General features: G+C 39.6%; 1 protein-coding gene across 2 annotated transcripts in view; it reads left to right on the forward strand.

The window, feature by feature from the left end:
• Positions 1 to 1,591, forward strand: part of LOC129705857 (plakophilin-3-like) — a 54,048-nt gene extending 52,457 nt beyond the window's left edge. For both annotated transcript variants that reach the window (XM_055649702.1, XM_055649701.1), the window contains exon 13: positions 1,343 to 1,591. In XM_055649702.1, the coding sequence (XP_055505677.1) occupies positions 1,343 to 1,378 (36 nt within the window). In that variant the 3' untranslated portion in view covers positions 1,379 to 1,591. The remainder of the gene's footprint in view (positions 1 to 1,342) is intronic.
• Positions 1,592 to 23,399: the final 21,808 nt, after the last annotated feature.

A 23,399-nucleotide genomic window follows, 5' to 3' on the forward strand; every position in this document is an offset into this window, starting at 1 on the left:
AAGTGATTTTTTGAAGGAATACACTTTAGAAATAAATTAGTGGGCCAAAGATAGCTGTGAAATATACTGAGGGAACTAAAAATCTAAGGAATCTCCTTTAAGTACATTAAGACATTAAGAGTGGAAAGATAGCTGGCAGAGAGAGATTAAGCCCCCTCAAGGATAAGTGGTGATAAATGTGTGGGACCACAGAAAATTAGGTCTTAAATGAATACGCTTCATCTGTATTTACTGTGGAAGAACATGAAAGTATGGTCAGGGGCGGAGGGAACAATGACATTCTGAGGCAGTGTGAAATGTGGATGGAGTCAATAGTGGGAAGTCTGGTCTCTGATGGACTAGGCTACATCTACAACCTGCAGTGTTAGGCAGAGCTGTTCTCAAACCAAGCTGTAGGGTGTTGTATCAGGCACCCTGAGCTTGTCATGGGTGAGAGGTTACTAGATGAACAGGGGGTAAAGATTCAAAGAGTTGTGCCTGTATCGCCATTATCTGAGATATCATTGTTATCTAGCCTCCATTTGCATCTTTTAGTCTTGTAAGCTGAGAAACACAGTGGTTATTGTGGGTTGAATTTGGCATATGACAACATATGCTTGCTGAGGAAAATCTGAACAGCTGGTTTAAAAAGTAACGGCCCTTTGCAATGTTTTGCATTAAATTAGTTCATAATTGCTAAAGTGGAAAAATTTCAGAACTGCAATGCTTATTTTTTTAAAGTCAGATTTTCACAGTGGGTAAGGGACAGATACTATCTTATATTTTCTTTTCTTTCATTTAATATGTCCAAATGTACAGGAGATAGGTTTGGTCTATTGAGCCATGCTGCTAGTGGAATCTTTTCTTATGCAGCAGAAGTTGGGGTTTTACCCACAATAGAGCATTGAAAAGATGATACTTTTTTTTTCTCATTCCCACTACCTACGGGTATCTATTGATCTACCAAACATCTGTATTATTCCTCACCTCTTTCCCTCCCCCCCCCCCCCCCCCCCCCCCCCCCCCCTACCCACCGCTACCCACCCCATAATGAATGAATAAGTTTATTGGCCAAGTATGTAGACATACAAGGAATTTGCCTTGATGCTCCACTTGCAAGTAACAACACGACATAAAGTAAACAATTAAGAATAAAACATAAAACTTTAAGAATAAAAATGTATAGATTAAACATGTGAAAGCGCTTTGCCCAGGGCAAGAGTTAATCAGGAGAATTGTTTCCAAACGCAAAAAGGCAAGGTATAGAAATACCAGCATTTTTTAAATTATTTATAACCATACATTATAACACGACCTTTGGATGGTTTGAAATTACTAACTTTCTTTGATCTTCTTCCCACAGAGGGGCTTTCTAAAGAACCACTTTGTGCCTTATTGAAATCTAATCAGTCATCAAGCTTCAATCAAAACAACCGACAAAACCAAATACTACTGAATGCGTCACTTCAGAAATATATAATAAATATGAACTTTATTTTCAAGTACTTAAAATTTGCTTGGTGGCATCTGAATCAGATAACGGTGCATTGGGACTGAATATTGTCTGGCAATACAGAGCACTGGTGCATATAGGTGAAAATTATATACCAAATGTCTATACTGAAGTTTTGCAATAAACGATAGCATGTCTTTTTTGGACTATATAAATATAGCCAAGACTATAGAAATATAGTGAAGTTTGACAAGATTATTCTTCAAAACCTAGGAACCAATCCAGAATTTTATTTTATTTACTTTCAAAGGTAGTTTTGCATTTTTAAATTCTTTTAATACTTGTGTTGAAACTGCTAGTGCTGCCCGACTTTGAGTGGCCAGGTAATTCAATGGGTAGTGTGGGTTTACGGAGAAGTTTAATAATTATTATAAGCACTGGGTTAGGCTGTTTCAGATGTGTTAAAATGCCATTTCCTGAGGTGTGTAAACTCTTTCAAAGTGGTGTATATTATGCTAGTTTTTCAATAATCTGAATCAAACTTGGATAGTTTAGCTTGGTCTCTTCCATTGTGTATTTGGGAAAAAGTTGGGAATTTACAGAATATAGAAATATTCTTGTAATATGAACAACTGCCAATGAGCCGGCAAAATTGAATTAACAAAAAAGCAGCGTTTGAAGCTGAAAAAGAATACCGGCATGCTTCATGGAGTCGTACAGCACAGAAACAGGCCCTTCCATCTAACTAGTCTATGCCGACCGAAATGTCCCATAATAAGGCAGCGTAAAACAGCTTTTAATACATTATGGTAAGACTAAACAAACTTAATTCATTGGTTAACATATTGGCAGTAATTTTATATAATCAATTCCCAATAGTGTTTAGCTAGCTAGTTGAAAAACAAACTAAACTTCCCACTCTTGTGAACATGAGTTTTTAAAATTGTTGGACTAAACGGAGACGAGGAAACACTTTTTCTCACAGAGAGTGGTGAGTCTGTGGAATTCTCTGCCTCAGAGGGCTGAGGAGGCCGGTTCCCTGGATACTTTCAAGCGAGAGCTTGATAGGGTTCTTAAAGACAGCGGAGTCAGGGGATATGGGGAGAGGGCAGGAACGGGGTACTGATTGGGGATTATCAGCCGTGATCACATTGAATGGCGGTGCTGGCTCAAAGGGCCGAATGGCCTACTCCTGCACCTATTGTCTATTGTCTAAAAAGCCTGGTTGGATTGGCACATTTTCTCTCTCCCATCTCCCCATCCCCTTCTTCATTTGGTGGGGAGGGGGGGGGGGGGGGGGGGGGGGGGGGGGGGGGGGGAGTGTAATTATTAAAAGCCAAAGGAGTGGGAAGACATTTGGTTCAGTAATGTAATTGAGTCCACAATGTAGCACTGTAGGAGATGGAATTTAAGTATAATTAGGCTTGCTACCATTTTTTTAATTAGCAATAAAATTGTTAATGCGAATGTAACTGTAGATAATGTATATTTGTACTATAGCCACCATTTTAATCAGTAGAAATTCTAGTAATGTTTGATACTTTATTGCGGTAGCAATTTGCAAAATAATTCCAAAGCACTTTTGATGTTTTGAAATTCAGCAGACCAACTGGACAGGCATGCGAGTGCGAGTGCGGATATTCCAAATCTCCAGTTGGATTTATCACTCCCCCCTAAATGAGGCTGGAGGATGTGGGTAGTGGGGGTGGATGGATGCAAAGGACAAAAGTCAAAGTAGGTGGCAAATGATACAAGGATATAGGCTGACGTGGAAGTTGGAGAAGAAGATAGACACGAAATGCTGGAGTAATCTCGACCAAAAATGTCACCAGAAACGTCAATCCTTCTCCAGAGATGATGCCTGTCCCGCTGAGTTACTCCAGCATTTTGTGTCTCTCTTCGGTTTAAACCAGCATCTACAGTTACTTTCTACACAGTTAGAAAAGAAGGGTTTGGTCCACACCCCAAGTGTGTTTGAGAACTGCTGGGAGGAAGGGGAAACCAGGGTTTGTTCTTTGACATGTAGTACAACAACTTTGGAAGGACCAAATTCCTGGTATAAAAATGGCACCGTCTTGCTTCCTATGGACCAGTCAGACTGATACCCAAATAACTTGAGCATCATTAGATGATTGGGTACTTTTGTAAATGTTCAGATTTTTAATGAATTGTCAAATGGCTAATTTTAAATGTAAAATGCCAGCTATTAGCTTTTGTAAAACTGTTTTAAAAAAATAAATAAAAATTCTTAATTTTTCATCTGATCGCAAAGGATTTGTTTTCATTATACCTTGCGTAGTAAATCACAGTCAGATTAAGGAATTGTCAAAAGATATACAGATGAGACTTTTACAATTATCTGACAATATTGGTTTAAAACAAAATCAAAATCGGCGTCCTTTCTCAAACCAACATCCCAGCACTGACACCCTAATTCTGGTCAGCACAGTGGGGTAAGTCTTGCAATGCGCATGCCTGATACTAGATAGCTCAACTTCCAAGCTTTGTCAGGAAGGGATTAACAGACAGGAAGATTTAAGGGTACCTGCATAGTGGTAAGAGTGCACCATCTTAAACCCCCTTTCCACCTATGTGCAGAAAATGAGTCCTGGTGTTTTTAATGCAAGCAACAATCTCAACTTCTAAAGGCTAAACGCCTGGTGTGTGTTGATGGGCATTGATAAAGGAGCTCGGCAGAACAGAATAGCCAACAGCATTCCAGAGAACCAAAAGAGATTTAAAGCTTCCATCCTTTTGAAGCTAAAAGTGAATATTCAATCTTGGGCTATGGAGGTGACAAGTGGACCAACCTTTACCCAATGAAGTTGACCTTTGGGAGAAGATGGCACGTTTTAAATATCACTGCACTCTGTATGGGAGGGTACATGGAGTTCCTAGAATTATGACCCAGCAGAAATTAAGGAACAGGCAATTAAATTTAATTTGGAGGCAATCATTTTCTCATTGACTCATGTTCTGTCTGTGGAGATTGCCAAGTTGGGAGCTGTTGTGGAAGGTAAAGACAAATAAATAAAAAATAATGATATTTTGATCGTTATACTTTGGGTCAAGTACATCCCAATCCATGTTCAGTGCATTACTTCATGTCTAGGGAATTTAAAGATGTAAAAGTCTCTTAAATGTGCTGTACATTGCCGTTTTAATAATCTATTCAGACTAAATTAATGGTTGTTTTTATGTCCCTCGTATATAAATTAACTAAATCTAGTATTCAGGTGTCTCAAAATCCCATTCACTGAATACAATGCTGGCTAAGTTATATCAAAACCTGGTCTAGATATTTGTGTGTGAAAGCTCTCACATTACGTTAGACAGTAGAATCGTACAGTACATGATGGCAAGTTAAACTGATCTCATCTGCCTATACATGACCCATATTCCCTGCACTTCCTTGTGCCTATCTAAAAGATTCTTCAATGCCTCTATTGCATCTGCCTCCTCCACCGCCCCTGACAATGCAGCTGAACTCCTCTAATCCAGGCAGCATTCTGGTAAACCTCCACATACTCTCCAGGGCCCCCACATGTTTCCTGTAGAATTGCAATTGGAGAATTTCAAGTAGAATTGCATGCAATACCCCTAATGTGGCCCAAACAAAGTCCTATAGAGCTGCATCATGTTTTCATGACCCTTATTGCTCCTAGTAAACCAAATGGCTTCTTAACCACCAGATCTACTTTTGCTGCCACGTCGGTGAGCTATGGCGTGGACTCCAAGATCCCTCTACATGTCAATGCCGTTTGGGGGCCTTGACATTAACCGTATAATTTCTCCTTGCATTCAACCTCCCGAGGTGCAACATCTCATACTTGCTCTGATTAAACTCCATCTCTCATTTCTCCACCCATTTCTGCATCTGAACTATACTCCACCATATATTCTGACAGCATTCCTCACAGTCTGCAAATCTTCCAATTTTGGTGTTGCCAGCAAACGTATTCTCCAACCCATCTACATTTGAGTCCAGGTCATTTGTATATCTCAATCAGCAGAGGTCCCAGCACAGATCCCTGTGGAACTCCACTGGTCACAGACCTCCAGCCAGAATATCTACTTGCCACCACCACCCTCTGTCTTCTATGAATAAAATGTTATGAATCCAGTAGTTTTCAGATTCCCTCCATAATCTCACCCTTATTTCCCTTATCTTATAAAGCTCTGTCCTCATAAAGGTTTACCCCTTCCATAGCTTCAAGCCAGCCTGGGTACCCTTACTCCTTTCAGACTCCACTTGAAAACTCCTTGTCTTCGCTTTTAACCAATTATCCAACTATCTACTGGTTCAATGTCAAACTTGTTAATCTGAATATTTCATGATATTATTATAATTAGTTGTTGTCTCACTTGTTAAGGTTAAATCATTTTTGTACCAATTGCACTAGGTAACTATTTTGACCATTATTACTAGTACTCTGCAATAAATAGGAGAGATATCTTGGGTTTGGTCCTTTTTTTGGACTCCATTTGAATCTTTTCATAGGTAATCTAAATAGTTAAATCCAGATTATTCCAAAATACTTCTGTAAATTTCTTTCAATATCGGAAAACAACTTTCTTTGTATCTCTGTCACTGCCCTGTGGCATCCAATATTGCTGAATAGCTATTACTTCACAATTCAAACTGAAAGGACAATTGTTTAAAAAACAAACTTGTTAAGTTCTTCTATTTTCAGTGCCACAAACGCATCTTTGGTCATACCACCCCCACTTCATTCTGTTTCTTTATCTCTACTAAATATTGTTATATCTTAAATGTTTAGTTCTAGTTCAACTTTTGCTGAAGCTTTGGAAGTTGTATGTAACTAATTTGCGTCTTTGTCTTCGGACTCTTTCCATTTATTTCTCCCCTTCCATGCTCTTCATTATTCTAAGTCCTCCACGACCTACTGTCACGTATGCCGAGGTTACAGTTTGCACCACACCCTCATGATGTCCCAGTTCTATCTGTATTTACATAGCGTACATAGCTCATGTGTAGTTTCATCCAATTGAACTGGAGCTAATACCCCACAGGCATGAAACCAGACCCTGCCATCTCCGCAGTGAAGCATTTCAGCTGCTAAATCCTCCTACTTTTATCTCTCCGCACCTGGGATAGGTAGCACAACTCGGGTAGTATCCCAGGTTTTCTATTTCTCTCCACGCCCTACTCATAATACATTTTTCACGTATGATCTCGCTAGCATTTTCCAGATAGTTCACTCAACTGTTGCAAACAGTTTGCACTTCCAGTGATAGCCTTGATCCAGCCACCGGGATGGTCTCCACAGACGTAGCCTTCCATATCGTGCTCATGTCGCATTCCCTTACCTGCCATACTATGGTGCATATTATCTTTCTTCAGATACAATTCCAATAGAGCTGTCCTCCTCTATCTACCATATGTCAGGTTTGACGCAATTTACTAATTTGTTTTACTTTAACAGGCTCCCTCCTGCCTTTAATCTTAATATTTTTATTTTGCCTGTCACATGCCCCAGTTCTTCCCATCATTTCCTCTTTGCACAGATGGTAACTGCATTATGAAATATTTAGGATACAGGTTTCTTTGTAGCCTATACATTGTGTACCACATTACAATGTTTCCCGGACTCATCAATTCCCCAATACAACTAAATACAATTGGTCACTGCATATCCATCATGAGCGTTCTTTAATTATTTAGTTAGCAAATCACGTGTTTTGCTATGCAACACAATATGTTAAACAGGAAACAAAAATGCTGGAGTACTCAGTGGGTCAGACAGTATCTCTGGAGAAAATGGGTAGATGACATTTTGGGTTGGGACCCTTAGTTTAGTTGAGATTAGTTTGGAGATACAGTGCAGAAACAGGCCCTTTGGCCCATCACGTCCACACCGACCTAGCGCCGTGGAGCGGCCTCCAACCGGAACGACCTGGAGGCTCAAGTCACGGAGCCTGTGGAGCTGCGAACCTACCTTCGTGGAGCTAGCCAGCTTCGGAGCGTGGAGAGCTGCGGCGGCGAGCTGTGGTGACCCGACTCCGGTGGATGGTGACACAGGGAGCCCGCGGGTCCCCGGCGGGAGACTACATTGCGGGGCACCGGCAACGGCGACTTCTCCCGCTCGAATTGCGGGGTTCAGAGTGACCTGGAGCGGGGCCTTACAAAGCCCGGCGCGGCTTTAAATTGCCACGGACTTGCTAGCGCCCGCCGGGGGCTCCAACATCAAGACCCGGGGCAGGGCCTTACATCGCCTGGCGCAGCTTTGAGTGGCTGCGGACTTGCTAGCGCCAGCCGGGGGCTTTGACCTCGACTTCGGGAGAGGAATGGAGAGCAGGGGGGAGATAATACTTTGCCTTCCATCACAGTGAGGAGGAGACTCACTGTGATGGATGTTTGTGTAAATTGTGTTGGTGTGTGTCTTGGTTCTTTTCTTGTATGGCTGCAGAAACCAAATTTCGTTTGAACCTCATGTGAGGTTCAAATGACAAATAAAAGGTATTGTATTGTACCAGTACACTAACACTATCCTACACACTAGGGTAAATTTACCAAAGTCAATTAACCTGCAACCTGTACATCTTTGGAGTGTGGGGGAAAATCGGATCACCCTGAGAAAACCCACGTGGTCACAGGGATAATGTACAAACTCCATACACACAGCACCTGTAGTCAGGATCGAACCCGGGTCTCAGATGCTGTAAGGCAGCAGCTAAACCACTACATCACTGTGACATCCTTCTTTAAATATCCTTCATGTCTTTTAAAATGCCTTAAAGTTATTCAGATTTACTGTGCACAAAAAAAGACACAGCTTCTACTGACTGAACAAATACTCCTGCAATGAACTGCCAGAGCTCCAACAAAGAGCAGAACATGTTTTTTCTCTCATGTTCTCACTTTCAATCACTGATCTTTGAATTAAAAAATAACACTTTCATTTGGTGCATCACGTGCTATTAGAAAAACTACAGCATGCTCTCTGCCTCATTAGTTACATCTATGTAGGATAGCCTATGAATTTCCAGAAGCTTACAGGGTAAATTAGTGAGGGATTGAGATTGCGGTGTGAACCTGCAAATGGCCTCCATCTTGTACGGAAATAATATAATATTAGAAAAAATCTTTACACATCTTTGCAAGAATCTGGCTAAGATATTCCCATAAACTCTATCTCTACACTGGATGGCTTGATTGTAATCATGTATAGCCTTTGCACTGACTGAATAGCATGTAACAAAGAGCTTTTGTCTGTACCTCAGTACATGTGACAATGAAGCACGACAGGTTTGATAGTTTAGTGATTTAGTTATATTCTATTTAAAGCTACTCAGGACGGGTGGTTAAGTGAGGATGACTTCTTCAGAGTTCAGGGGAAAATAATCTTGTAATACAGGGTTCTCCCTCTCGGCAATCATTTTCTGTTTTTCCACCATTTGTATACAGATCTTACACATCGGTCAGTTATTTGTTCTACTGGGTAATTAGGAACCCTGAAGTGGTTTAAACATAATCTATACTATAATCATAACAATAGAAACGGGGTTTATACCTAAAAGACATTCATCTAACAATTTGAGACGCCTTTTTAATATAATGTATTCACACATAACGGAAAAGGAAGATTTGTCAGTTATATCTCTGGATGCAGAGAAAGCATTTGATCAGGTAGAATGGCAGTATTTATATAAAGTACTCCAAAAATTTAATATTCGAGAGAATTTTATCAGATGGGTTAAATTACTATATGATAAACCAATGGCAAGAATACTAACTAATAATATATTATTCTCAAAATTTCAATTATCGAGGGGCAATAGGCAGGGCTGTGTTTTATCACCCCTGCTATTTGCACTTATGATAGAGCTGCTTGCTGAAAGGACAAGAAAGCATCCGGATATTCAGGGATATAATACTAAGGATACTATTAATAAAATATCACTATATGCAGATGATATACTTTTATATATTACAAACTCCCAAACGAGCATCCCGAATTGATTAAATCTAATAGAGGAATTTGGCTCTTTCTCCGGTTATAGAATAAATTGGAATAAAAGTGAAATTATGTTATTAAAACCGCAGAAAGCGAATCACCTATTAAAATCTCTATTTAAAATCGCAACGGAAAAATTTAAGTATTTGGGTATACAAGTAACTGGAAGATATAAATCATTATTTAATGCTAATTTTATACCATTATCAAATACATTTGATTCACTGATTATATTTTGGAGAACGCTCCCACTGTCACTAATCGGCAGAATAAACGCTATAAAAATGATAGCGCTACCAGAAATAATATATTTATTCCAATCTATATCGATATATATACCAAAACACTCTTTTTTTAAATTAGACTTGAGTATTTTTAATTTTATTTGGGATTATAAAGCACATAGAATTAAAAGAAATCACTTGTGCAAACCCAAAGAGGTGAGGGAATTTGCAATACCTAATTTTCTATACTATTATTGGGCAGTAGATATTAAGAATATAATTTATTGGTTGGACAGTTCTGCTCAACAGTTGGAATGGATAAGAATGGAGAAAGAGGATTGCGCCCCTTACGATCTAGGAGCGATCATTTTTTCTCCAATAAAGCTGAATAATATGTTATATAAGAAGAATCCAATTATACAAATTACAATACGAATCTGGAAACAAATAAAATTAACTTTAAAATTAAGAAATTTATCAGTGTTAACACCAATAGTGAATAACCCAGTATTTAAACCATCTGGTATAGACGACATATAGACAATGGGAAAAAGTGGGAATTAAAAAGGTGGGTGATTTGTATGAATTGGGAAATTTATTATCATTTCAACAACTAAAATCAAAATTTAAATTGAATAACAATCAATATTTTAAATACCTACAGGTATGTGACTTTATGAAGAAATATATACCAAGATTCCAAAGTATAATTTTAGACACACTGGAAGAAGTAATGAATATCAATGCGGAGTCAACAAAATTAATATCATACTTGCATAACAGTATTTTAAATATAGAATTACCATCAACAGAGGCAATTAGAGAACACTGGGAAAAATAATTAATGATAAAAATCTCAAAAGAAACATGGGAAAAATATTTGATACATATACATAAATGTTCGATCAATGCTAGACATAACTTAAATCAATTTAAAATATTACAGATTATATTATTCCAAAACTAGGTTGAATAAATTTTATCCAAATATTTCTCCCATTTGTGATAAACGTCTTTCTCAAAATGCCAATATTACGCACTCATTTGTCTCTTGTTCAAAACTTTATAAATTTTGGTGTGATATATTTGATATATTCTCAAAGTTATTTAAGACAAAAATGGAACCTAATACAGAAATTATTATATTTGGAGTAAGTGGAGATGGGAACAAATTATATACACACCAAAACTCATTTTTCAACTATGGGTTAATAACAGCAAAAAAACATACTTAAATTTTGGAAAAATGCTAATATACCAAAATTTAAAATGTGAATCAGTAATATGCTGGACACAGTACATTTGGAAGAAATGAGATTCCTCCTAATAGACAAACAAGACCTATTCTTAAGGAGTTGGTTCCCATTTATTGATTTCTTGGATTCATGTGGTGACATAGTATCATGAAAACCAACAGTTTCAGGTATGGGTGAAAGATGATTTAGAATATTAAAAAAAAAACATCTCACTGTGGCGATGGAATAATCTCCCTCCTGCTTTCCTTCTTCACTCATTCCTTCTCTTTCACTTTTTCTTTATTGGTTTTTCACCCACGCTCACTAATCTATTCTTCACTTTTCACAACCTCTTTTTCTTCTCTCCTTTCTCACTTCTCTCTTTAAAAAAAAGGGAAGTTGTACAGAGAATGTAATATGTTAACATCGTTTTTGTACCAATGCATTGTACTCACTTCTAATAAATAAAATATTAAAAAGAAAATAATAATAACAATAGAAAAATACTTTTTAATGAAATGTGAATACAAGAAGGGTTTGCCAAGAGATAATGAGAGTGAGGTGAGTAAGTGAGTGAGTCACAAGTGAAACTGTGTGTGTGTGTGGGTGTTTGCATATCTGTGTTAGTTCAGCTTCTTGAGTTATATTACCATTGACCAGAACCAATGCGCTCTGAAGTGCATAACTGATGTGCAACTTACACACCATGTTGAATGATATAATGCAAAATTGGAGTAAGAACATTAGAGCATGTCATCCTCAGTTGCATGCGTCTGGCAAAGATATTCCCATAAACTGCAATGTAATAAAACAAAATAATTTATTTCTATAAGGTTTTTTCCCGACGAATGTCTTTTCCAAATCTATAATTTTCCCTGGTAGGACTTTACACTGCAATCACCTTGGTCAATTTATCAATCACTGAAATTAGCTATTTTTCAGTTGAACAATTATATCTTTAATACTCTCAGATTACAGCATGAAAACAGGCTCCTCTGCCCACTGAGTCCACACCGACCAGCGATCCCCACACATTAACGCTACTCTACACACATTAGGGACAATTTTACATTCATACCAAGCCAATTAACTTACAAACCTTTAAGTTTTTGGAGTGTGGGAGGAAACCGAAGATCTCGGAGAAAACCCAAGTGGTCGCTGGGAGAACGTACAAACTCCATACAGGCAACACCCGTAGTCATGATCAAACCCGTGAATCTGCAGCTGAAAGCGCTCAAAGGCAGCAACTCTACCGCTGCGCCACCATGCCGCCCTTCTAAGTTAAATCCTAAAATTTAGTAAATCATTCCAATCTAGATCTGAAACATAATCGGTATTGCCAAGGCCTGTCTCTTTAAGAACTCATTCCTGCCTTTGTGCCATGTCTTTGTTAAAACAACCAGGTCAAATCCCATTTGTGTTTACATTGTGCATCAAGATTGGGGTCCATTTACAACTTAATACCTCCTTTGTCACTTTTACAGTTTTAATCGAAGTATTCCTGACATTTGTTTCTTTCATATAAGTCACTGTTGCTTATAGGTCTGTTTTCTGTACCTTTCAATTATCTTGTGGTTCAATTTCCCCAGCCAAGTTTAAAAAATAACACATGCACAGTACTTGTTAACTTCAGCGGGATCATCAGATTGTGAATTGTATGAACTATGCTGTGGTTTTCTCCCACAACATAAAATATGCAAGTTGATAGCTTTATTAGCTAACATACATTATCTCTAGTATAGGTGGATAGCAGGAGTTGGTGGGCAGACAAGAGAGGATATGTTACCTGGAAATAAGTGGAGGCTTTGCTTGGTTTTAGTTTAGTTTAGAGATACAGCGCAGAAACAGGCCCTTTAGCCCACTGAGTCCGCACCGAACAGCCATCCCCGCACATTAACACACACTAGGAACAATTTTACATTCATACCAAGCCAATTCACTTATAACCCTATACGTCTTTGGAGTGTGGGATGCTACCAAAGATCTCGGAGAAAACCTACATGGTCACCGGGAGAATGTACAAACTCCGTACAGACAGCACCCGTAGTCGGGATCGAACCTGCGTCTCTGGCGCCGTAAGCGCAGTAGGGCAGCAACTCTACCACTGCGCCACCGTGACGCCCCATTGGATTGATGGAATTCCTGTGAGAGCCACCATAAAGTCAATGATTAATGGCTCCCACCTACGTTGTAAGAATATATGAATACAAGCATACTCCCCTTTGACTCATATGTCTGCTTTTTCTCATGAGCAATCGAATCTCGTGAGGTGTCAGAGACTCTAATTCTTACTGCTTTCTTCTAAAGAGTTGTCAATTGTCCTTCAAAAATGAGTATAGCAAATAGTGTAATTGGCAAAAGGTATCCTACATAACCATTCTTTCTTTTCACCCTGATGCTACTCACATATTCCCACATCTCCTGCATTTTTGTGGAAGTTGGACGGCCACTTCCTGGGGTGTACCTTTGGAGAAATGCTCTGAAACTCAGAACCTGTGCTTAAACTATTAATGGTACTCATTGCATACTTGATATCCAGATTATAGAAAAGGTAAGACATGATGTGATGTTATAGTTTTCCACCAAGCTACAGTGGCAGTCAATACACTAATATCTAAATCATTGAGTCTTTGACTAATAAAACACTTTTCATTTAACTCTAAAAACCCAAATTACCCAAGCTAGATCTATAACAACAAGTTACTTGCTGGGTCTCGGCACAAAACATCACCCATTCCTTCTCTCCAGAGATGATGTCTGTCCCACTGAGTTACTCTAGCATTTTGTGTCTATCTTCGGTTTAAACCAGCATCTGCAGTTCCTTCCTACACATCAAGTTACTGATCTTCGAAAGACTAAAAGCTAAAATGGTTAAAAAGAAACTATAAACACTGGGAGTATGTCTATTGTATGCTGTATATCTTTCCTCAAAATCCTGCAGATATAATTCACAAACTAAAACAATTGAGTTTCCAAAATAAGCTTCCATGTTCCTTTCAGTCAACAGATGGGAAGGTTGAAATTGTGTTTGATGTCAAAACTTCCCATTTTTTGACCAACAAATTATGCTGTGAAAAAAGGCTCAGAAAGGCATGACATGACTATTAAAGCAGATTTCAGCACACTACAAACTTTGGTCTGCCAAATATATCAAAAGTAAACATTCAAAGCTAGCAGCAGAAGTTAGGCAATGTGAGTTGAACATACATACACCTGGCTATTCTTGCCAAGTATTTGAAAGGAATTCTGAATTCTGGCTTAATCAAATGTTTCCTCGATGGCTGAGGCAATGTATCAAGATCCTTGCCAGCCTTGTTGCAAAAAATTGCTTTTTTTTTGTTCCGCAGATGTAAAACGTTCAACTTGATGTAACTCATTAACTTATCTACGATCAGTCAAAGCTGAATTCTTCTTTGTGAGTGTGAACTGGTTTTATCTAAATTTGTGCAGAAAGTCATACATTTTCAATGAATGTCAAAAGGTGGTTAATTTATTAACTTTTTTTAGGTCCTCTGGATTTTTTTCAAACAGTCTTTTTTTTTGGGGATGTGTATTTATTTTTATCCTTGTTTCATTAAATTATTTCTGTTGTCCTCAATAGACAATAGGTGCAGGAGTAGGCCATTCGCCCCTTCGAGCCAGCACCGCCATTCAATGTGATCATGGCTGATCATTCACAATCAGTACCCCGTTCCTGCCTACTCCCCATATCCCCTGACTCCGCTAACTTTAAGAGCCCTATCAAGCTCTCTCTTGAAAGTATACAGAAAACAGGCCTCCATTGCCCTCTGAGGCAGAGAATTTCACAGACTCAAAACTCTCTGTGTGAAAAAGTTTTTCCTCATCTCCGTTCTAAATGCCTTATCCCTTATTCTTAAACTGTGGTCCCTGGTTCTGAACTCCCCCTACATCGGGAACATGTATCCTGCCACTAGCGTGTCCAAACCCTTAATAATCTTATATGTTTCAATAAGATTCCCTCTCATCCTTCTAAATTCCAGAGTATACAAATCCAGCCGCTCCATTCTCTCAGCCTATGACAGTCCCGCCATCCCGGGAATTAACCTTGTGAACCTTCGCAGCACTACCTCAATAGCAAGAATGTCCTTACTCAAATATGGGGACCAAAACTGCACACAATACTCCAGGTGTGGTCTCACTAGGGCCTTATACAACTGCAGAAGGACCTCTTTGCTCCTACACTCAACTACCCTTGTCATGAAGGCCAACATGCCATTTGCTTTCTTCACTGCCTGCTATACCTGTATGCTTACTTTCATTGACTGATGAACAAGGACCCCCAGATCCCATTGTACTTCCCCTTTTCCCAACTTGATACCATATAGATAATAATCTGCCTTCCTGTTTTTCTTACCAAAGTGGATAACCTCACATTTATCCACATTAAACTGCATCTGCCATGCACCTGCCCACTCACCCAACCTGTCCAAGTCACCCTGCATTCTCATAGCATCATCCTCACAGTTCACACTGCCACCCAGCTTTGTGTCATCTGCAAATTTGCTAATGTTACCTTGAATCCCTTCATCTAAATCATTGATGTATATTGTAAATAGTTGCAGTCCCAGCACCGAGCCTTGCAGTACCCCACTAGTCACTGCCTGCCATTCTGAAATGGAACCCGTTAATCCCTACTCTTTGATTCCTGTCTACCAACCAATTTTCTATCCATGTCAGCACTCTACCCCCAATACCATGTGCCCTAATTTTGCCCACTAATCTCCTTTATGGGACTTTCTCAAATACTTTCTGAAAGTCCAGGTACACTACATCCACTGCTTTCTCTTGTCCACTTTCCTAGTTACATCCTCAAAAAATTCCAGAAGATTAGTCAAGCACGATGTCCCTTTCGTAAATCCATGCTGACTTGAACCATCCTGTTACTGCTATCCAAATGTGCCGCTATGTCATCTTTTATGATTGACTCCAGCATCTTCCCCACCACCGATGTCAGGCTAACTGGTCGATAATTCTCTCTCCCGCCTTTCTTAAAATGTGTGATAACATTAGCTACCCTCAAATCCATGGGAACTGATCCTTAATCTATAGAACATTGGAAAATGAACACCAATGCGTCCACGATTTCTAGAGCCACTTCCTTAAGTACCCTGGGATGCAGACCATCAGGCCTGGGGATTTATCAGCCTTCAGTCCCATCAGTCTATCAAATACCATTTCCTGCCTAATGTGGATTTCCTTCGGTTCCACCTCCACCCCAGATCATCTGGCCATGTACATCAGGAATATTGTTTGTGTCCTCCTAGTGAAGACGGATCCAAAGTACCTGTTTAACACATCTGCTATTTCTTTGTTCCCCATAATAAATTCACCTTTTTCAGTCATCAAGGGTACAACTTTGGTCTTAACTCATTTTTTCCTCTTCACATACATAAAGAAGCTTTTACAATCCTCCTTTATATTCTTGGCTAGCTTACCTTCGTACCTCATCTTTTTTCCCCGTGTTGCCTTTTTAGTTATCTTCTGTTGCTCTTTAAACATTACCCAATCCTCTTGCTTCCTGAAATGAAATGAAATGAAATGAAATGATTCAATTTATTGTCATTGTCAGTGTACAGTACAGAGACAACGAAATGCATTCCTGACACATCTTCTGACAGTGGCTGACAATAACTTCCTGACTTCCCTTGTCAGCCACTGTCACCCGTTACTCCCCTTGGAATCTTTCTTCTTTTTGGAATGAACTGATCCTGCACCTTCTGTATTGTTCCCAGTTATACCTGTCATTGCTGTTCCACTGTCATCCCTGTTAAGGTATCTTAATCACAATTCCGAGATTGTGGAATGAATTGCCTCTGCACGTTAAACAGGCCCCTTCTCTAGCTGTTTTTAAATCACTCCTGAAGACATATCTATTCTCCATGGCCTTTGTAGACCAGTGAGGTGTTGAATTGTTTATTAACTTTATTTGCTTGGTTTTGCTGCGTTGTTCGTACTCGTGTTTTATGTTTTTTAATTTATTGTTTGGATTTTTTGTATGTAATTTATGCGCCTCGTGTTAGTTGTATGTTCTGTTGTTCTGCCTGTTTTATGATGTCTTGCTTGTTTTCTTTTTTCTGTACAGCACTTTGGTCAGCTTTGGTTGTTTTTAAGGTGCTTAACAAATAAAGTTATTATTATTATTATTATTATCTTTCCAGTCAACTTTGGCCAGCTCCTCCCTCATGGCTCCATGGTCCCCTTTGTTCAACTGTAACACGGCCACCTCCGATTTTCCCTTCTCCCTCTCAAATTGTAGATTAAAACTTACCATATTATGTTCACTACCTCCTGATGGCTCCTTTACCTCGAGTTCCCTTATCAAATCTGGTTTATTACACAACACTGAATCCAGAATTGCCTTCTCCCTGGTAGGCTCCAATACAAGCTGCTCTAAGAATCCATCACGGAGGCACTCCATAAACTCCCTTTCTTGGGGTCCAGTACCAACCTGATTTTCCCAGTCTACCTGCATGTTGAAATTTCCCATAACATCCGTAGCATTACTTTTACAACATGCCAATTTTAACTCTTGATTCAACTTGCACCCTATATCCAGGCTACTGTTTGGGGGCCTGTAGATGTCCCATTAGGATCTTTTTACCCTTATAATTCCTTAGTTCTAACCATACTGACTCCACATCTCCTGTTTCAATGTCACCCCTTGCAAGGGACTGGATTTCATTCCTCACCAGCAGAGCTACCCCACCCCCTCTGCCCACCTGTCTGTCTTTTCGATAGGAGGTATACCCTTGAATATTCATTTCCCAGCCCTGGCCCTCTTGCAGCCATGTCTCTGTAATTCCCCCAACATCATACTTGCCAATTTCTAACTGAGCCTCAAGCTCGTCCACTTTATTTCTTACACTTTACGCTCTTCGACCTATTGCACTAAGTTAAAGAGATAAAGTCACGGAAAGAACACTACACGAGATGTATAATATAATTTACCATGTGGCTAATGATATTTGGATTTGCTGACCTTGAGATCTGTGTTTGCAGCACTGAACATCCCTGGTGTCAGAGAATATGGGCTCTCTTCCAATGGGTGATGGCTGCATTGGTTAAGTGCATCATTGTCAGAAGATTTGTCAGCTTACTCTGCAGTGTTTCCAAAAAGGTAAATGGAATGTCAACTTGCGCAGCACTCTTAGTCAGTCTATTAATGTGGCACCAATTCCATGGCATCAATGAATCACCCTCAAACTTAACTAAGAACATACTCTGACATTCCTCCACCACCCTACCCCTATCACTCTGACAACGACAACCTTGTACAAAGCTATCAAAGTTGCTCCTTTCCCACATAGGCCCCTTAGAAGCAATGGCAGACATGCCATTGTCTCGTCTCCAACTGGTGCTCACTCTATCTAAGGCATGTCGCGGTTTATACACACTTTCAAAAATTATCTGAGAAAATCCGGCGAGTTCCTGATTATAAATATAACTTCAATATATGTAAACAGGGTTAAATTCCGTTTGGTTTTAGGCCTGTGTAAACCAGAATATTGTCAATTTTGAACGGTTATCAAAATTCACGGTTTATAATGGTACCCTTAAGATCAGTCATTCCCAATCCATTTGGATCCCTCCCTCTGGGCTCTTGCCTTCTCTTGACCTATTCACGGCTAATTGCTGACAGGTAATTTTTTTATCCTGCTCCACTAGCTCACTGAGAACCAATTCTAAGTTCTGACGTCCCGGACCTGAGATGTTGGAGGTTTTTCATCTCACCGATGCTGCCCGACAAGATGAATGTTTTCAGCACTGTCCCAGCAGCTTTCGTATCCTAAGGAAATCTAAGTACAGTTTTCTCTCAGTATTACCAGCCTTTTGGTTAACCGGTCAATGTTGAAGAGGGCTGCGCTTTCATCAGGGTTTAATAATTGGCTTCTGGAGGGTCTCCAGAGAAGAAATGAAGAGTACTGTAAATACAGTGAGATTGCATTAGAAAGAGATTGAATATGTCAAGTCTACTGATGCTTATTTATACAGCAACTGTAACTTGTGAGTCATTTTTAATGTAAATATGACTGTACATAACTGTAATTGGAAACATGTGGTTATGGCCATTAAAAATAAACAGAGCGCTTGAGAATCTGGGAAAAAGGCATCACTATCAAAACAACGCTCAGGGGAATATAAATTCGGTGAATAGACATGTCGTGACTTAAAAAAGAGCAAGGTAGCACTTACTTCTTGACAAATGAGAATGGCAACCTACGATGTTGTACATTGCACAAGAAGTGTACATTGCAGAGGAGGAAGAACTGAATCTGTACAACAAGTTTTTCACAGTAAAGCCACTTTCGCTCCAAACTGGAGGACGAGACAGATGTCCGGGAGCTGGGGCAGGGCTTGCACGCCATCACTTCCTACAAGGCAAAATCAAGTGGCATCTCAAACTACAATGAGGAATCATTCCATATGAGCTCAATGCTTTCGACCCAAGCTTTGATAGGGACAACACTGATGAGCGTTCTTGGGGCCCATAGCTCTCGATGGTATTGCAACCTTGGTCTCCGAGGCTGACATCAGAAAATTCTTCAAGAGGGTGAACTCTCGGAAAGCATCTGGACAACATGGTCTTCTGGGTCACGTTCTCAAAAGCTGTGTGGACCAAATGGCTGGAGGCTTTGCAGACGTCTTTAACCTCTCTTTACTGACGTTCTCACCTACTTTAAAAGGGCATCAATAATACCTGTGCCAAAGAAGAGTAAGGAGACATGCTTCAATTAATACCAACCGGAGGCACTAATGCCCATGGTGATGAAGTGCTTTGAGAAGTTGGTTACGGTGCACATCAACTCCCGCCTCAGCAAGAACCTGGACCCACTACAGTTTGGCTACAGTCACAATAGATCAACAGGGACATGATCACACTGGCTCTACACTCTGCATTGGATCACTTAGACAATAAAAACACATATGTCAGGCTGTTGTTCATAGACTACAACTTGGTGTTCAACCCCACCAACCCCTCAACACCACCCTCCATTACCATGCTAAGAGAACTGGGTCTCTGTGCATCTCTTTGCAACTGGATCCATGGTTTCCTCATCAAAGAATACAATTGGTATGAAGATAGACACAAAATGCTGGAGTAACTCAGCGGGATAGGCGAGAAGGAATGGGTGACGTTTCGGGTCAAGACCCTTCTTAAGATTGTTCTTTGGACTTTCAACCCGAAACGTCACCCATTCATTCTCTACAGAGTCCCGCTGTTACTCCAGCATTTTGTGTCTATCTTCGATTGAAACCAGCATCTTTCCTACATAATACAATTGGTATGAATTGGCAACAACATTTCCTCAATAACCATCAGGATAGGAGTACCTCAAGGCTGTGTGCTCAGCCCATTGTTCTACCCACTCTATACCTCTGACTGTGTAGCCGGACATAGTTCCAACTCTCTCTTGAAAGTTGCTGACGACAGCACTGTTGTTGGATGAATCACGGAAAATGATGTCAGAGTATAGGAGACCGATCATCTGACTAAATGATGCCACAACACCAACCATGCTATCAGCGTCAGTAAAACCAACGAACTGAGTTGTTAACTTTAGAAAAGGAAGACCAAAGATCCACAAAACTGTCTTCATCAACAGTTTGGTGATGGAGAGAGTCAACAATGTCAAGTTCCTGGGTGTGGATATCTCATGAACTGTCCTGGACCCAGCGCATGGATACAATCAAAAAGAAAGTCGATCTTCTCCTCTACTCTCTTGGAAGATTGTGGAGATTCAATATATCAATGAATATTCCCTTGAATTTGTACAGGGTTACGATAGAGAGCATATTGATTAGTTGCATCATGGCTTGGTAGCAGCTCAAATACCCATGAATGAAGGAAACTACAAAAAGCAGTGAACACTGCTCAGTCCATGTGTACTGACCTCCCTACCATCGATGGGATCTACAAGAGGCACTGTCTTAATACAGATGGCTGGCATCATCAAGGACCCACACCATCCTGCCCATGCTTTCATTTCACGCCTGTCATCAGGAAGAAGATATAGAGGCTGAAAATGATAACGTCCAGGTTCAGGAACAGCTTTTTCCCAACACACACCATGCTATTGAAGAAGGGTCTCGACCCGAAACGTCACCCATTCCTTCTCTCCAGAGATGCTGCCTGACTCACTGAGTTACTCCAGCATTTTGTGTCTACATGCTATTGAACAATATGGCCCTATAGCAAAGAGGCGTAGCCTACTCAACCTTCCTCATATAAAAGACCCTTTATTCCAGAAACCAGATTGGCAAATCTTTACTCTATAGTAAGTATTTCCATTTTCTGGCAAGCAAACTAAAACTGCACACCAAATTGTGGATGTAATCTCACCAAAACCAATTATAGAAGTCAAGTCAAGATGAGTTAATTGTCATATGTGTATGGTGAGGTACAGGTACAAATTTGCTTTAACTTTGTAATTTTCCTCAGAAAGGAGAGCATTTTTTCTTGAAGTACCTGTTCAAGGGTCTATGTGGTTTAATTATTGATTATTGATTGGATTTAGAATAGAGGTAGATAGATTTCTAGGTATTAAAGGAATCGGGGAACATGAGGCTTCCGTTTGAGTTAGATCAGCAAAGGCATTATTGTATGACAGTGCGGGCTGATGGGGCTGAACAGCCTTTGGCTCTTCTTTCTTACAAGTTGAAAAAAATAAGTTATATGTGTCATTGAGTGAAACTGAGGGAGTAGTGATTCAAGTGCAACATGGCAATCATACAATTATCTTTCTCAACATGAGTGGGAAACTTTGCACGAGAATGGGTGAATTAAGATGCATTTATTGTCTAACTACTAGTTTTTGAGTCAAGCTGAAAGAGTAATAACCAGATTTATGGGAAGATATGCCATGAATGATAGCTTGCCATTAAACGAGAGATGTTCATGAGCAATGCTTTCCCAATCATTTGTGAAACGAGTCTCGACTAGTTCCATAACGTTTCAAGTTTAGTATATTCCCATGGATACAGTATATGCATGGATTTTCTTTATCTTCACTATCTTTTAATTAAAACATTTTAATTATCCGCTAAGAAACCAGACACTCCCAAATTAATGGCTTTAACTGAGATAGACTTGAACTTTGATTCCATCGAGACTAGACACCACCTTATGGGGATTCTGGAATGGCCTAACTTTGGTACTTCAAGAAAAAATGCTCAGCTTTCTGAGGAAAATTACAAAGTAAAAGCAGATTTTTATTGTGTTGAGCAGCTTTGATAATAATTGATAATAATTATCAATAAATATGTAATAATATTTGAGTACAACATTTTATAAAGCATCCTTTTGTCTCCATTCCATTCAATATCCCCAATGGTGTGAGGGCACATTGCAGTGGTAGAGTTGGGTATATGAGGGACAATCACGCACCTCATTGTTGTAGAATATTGAGAATAACACGTCCTGATAGAAATGAATGCGTGCTTACATTCGGAAAGGTTGTTCAACTTGAAAGCTGGGTTTGATGAAATGATGCGTGCTTAGTTTGTATCCCAAATAGTATCAGCACTTATGCATGTGGCACTAACATTCTTAAAGGCAAATGAAATGAGTGCATCTTGAACGTGGAATGTCCAGTCATTTTTAAAATTACTTTGGTTTCAGAGTGAACATAAAATCACCCCATGCCAAATGTATGCCACCAGATACATGCTCACATTGTCAAAGTGCTTTAGACTACTTGCAACTATTCTTCCAGCGGGGTATAATTTACAATCATCATGCAGACAGAATCAGGCACATCCATTGGTGAAAGCATGGTAGATGTGGTGAAGAACATGTGATGCCAAGGGACATGTGCCTGCAGATTTACCAGCTTTTTGTGTCTATCTTTGGTTTATACCAGCATCTGCTGTTCCTTCCTACACTCTTAAGTTGCTTGCAGCCTGTCTGGAGATACTAGCTGCTGCTGTAAACTAGAACTAAAGGCAAACTAAAGTGATAGGTAGTCAGATAAGGAATTCACAAATCATTGGTTCCATTCACTGCTTTTCTTATTTATCAGATTCAAACGTCAGCGGTCCTTTGTGTCTTCAATGATCAACTTCCAGCCTTCAATCTACGTTTTCAGCTTGCAGCTATAACTTGCTGGTTCCCTTTCAGATAACATTCATATAAACAATGTGGGAAAACTCTTTAGAAAATCTGTAAGATAAAAATAACCTACTGCACCCCCCCCCCCCCCCCCCCCCCTCCCACTGCATACATCAAAATGTGAGAGTTGAAAAAATAAAAATAGACAACATTTGTTTCATTCTCATTTTGCGTTTAATTATTTATTGCTTTCCACCAAAATTGATTTTCGGGAGGTGATGTGTGAATGCTCAAAGGCCAATGACCACAACCGGAGCAGCCATAACCCCAGCTCCATGTATGATTGAATAGCTTCCCATATCTACACAGTTGAGTGCTCTAAGAACATTTTATTTTTCAACAAGGTCACCTCACATTTCTCCAAACTCTGGAGAATAGAGGCATAGCCTACTCAACCCT

The sequence above is a fragment of the Leucoraja erinacea genome, chromosome 18 (genome assembly GCF_028641065.1).
Source record: "Leucoraja erinacea ecotype New England chromosome 18, Leri_hhj_1, whole genome shotgun sequence".
Lineage (NCBI taxonomy): Eukaryota > Metazoa > Chordata > Chondrichthyes > Rajiformes > Rajidae > Leucoraja > Leucoraja erinaceus.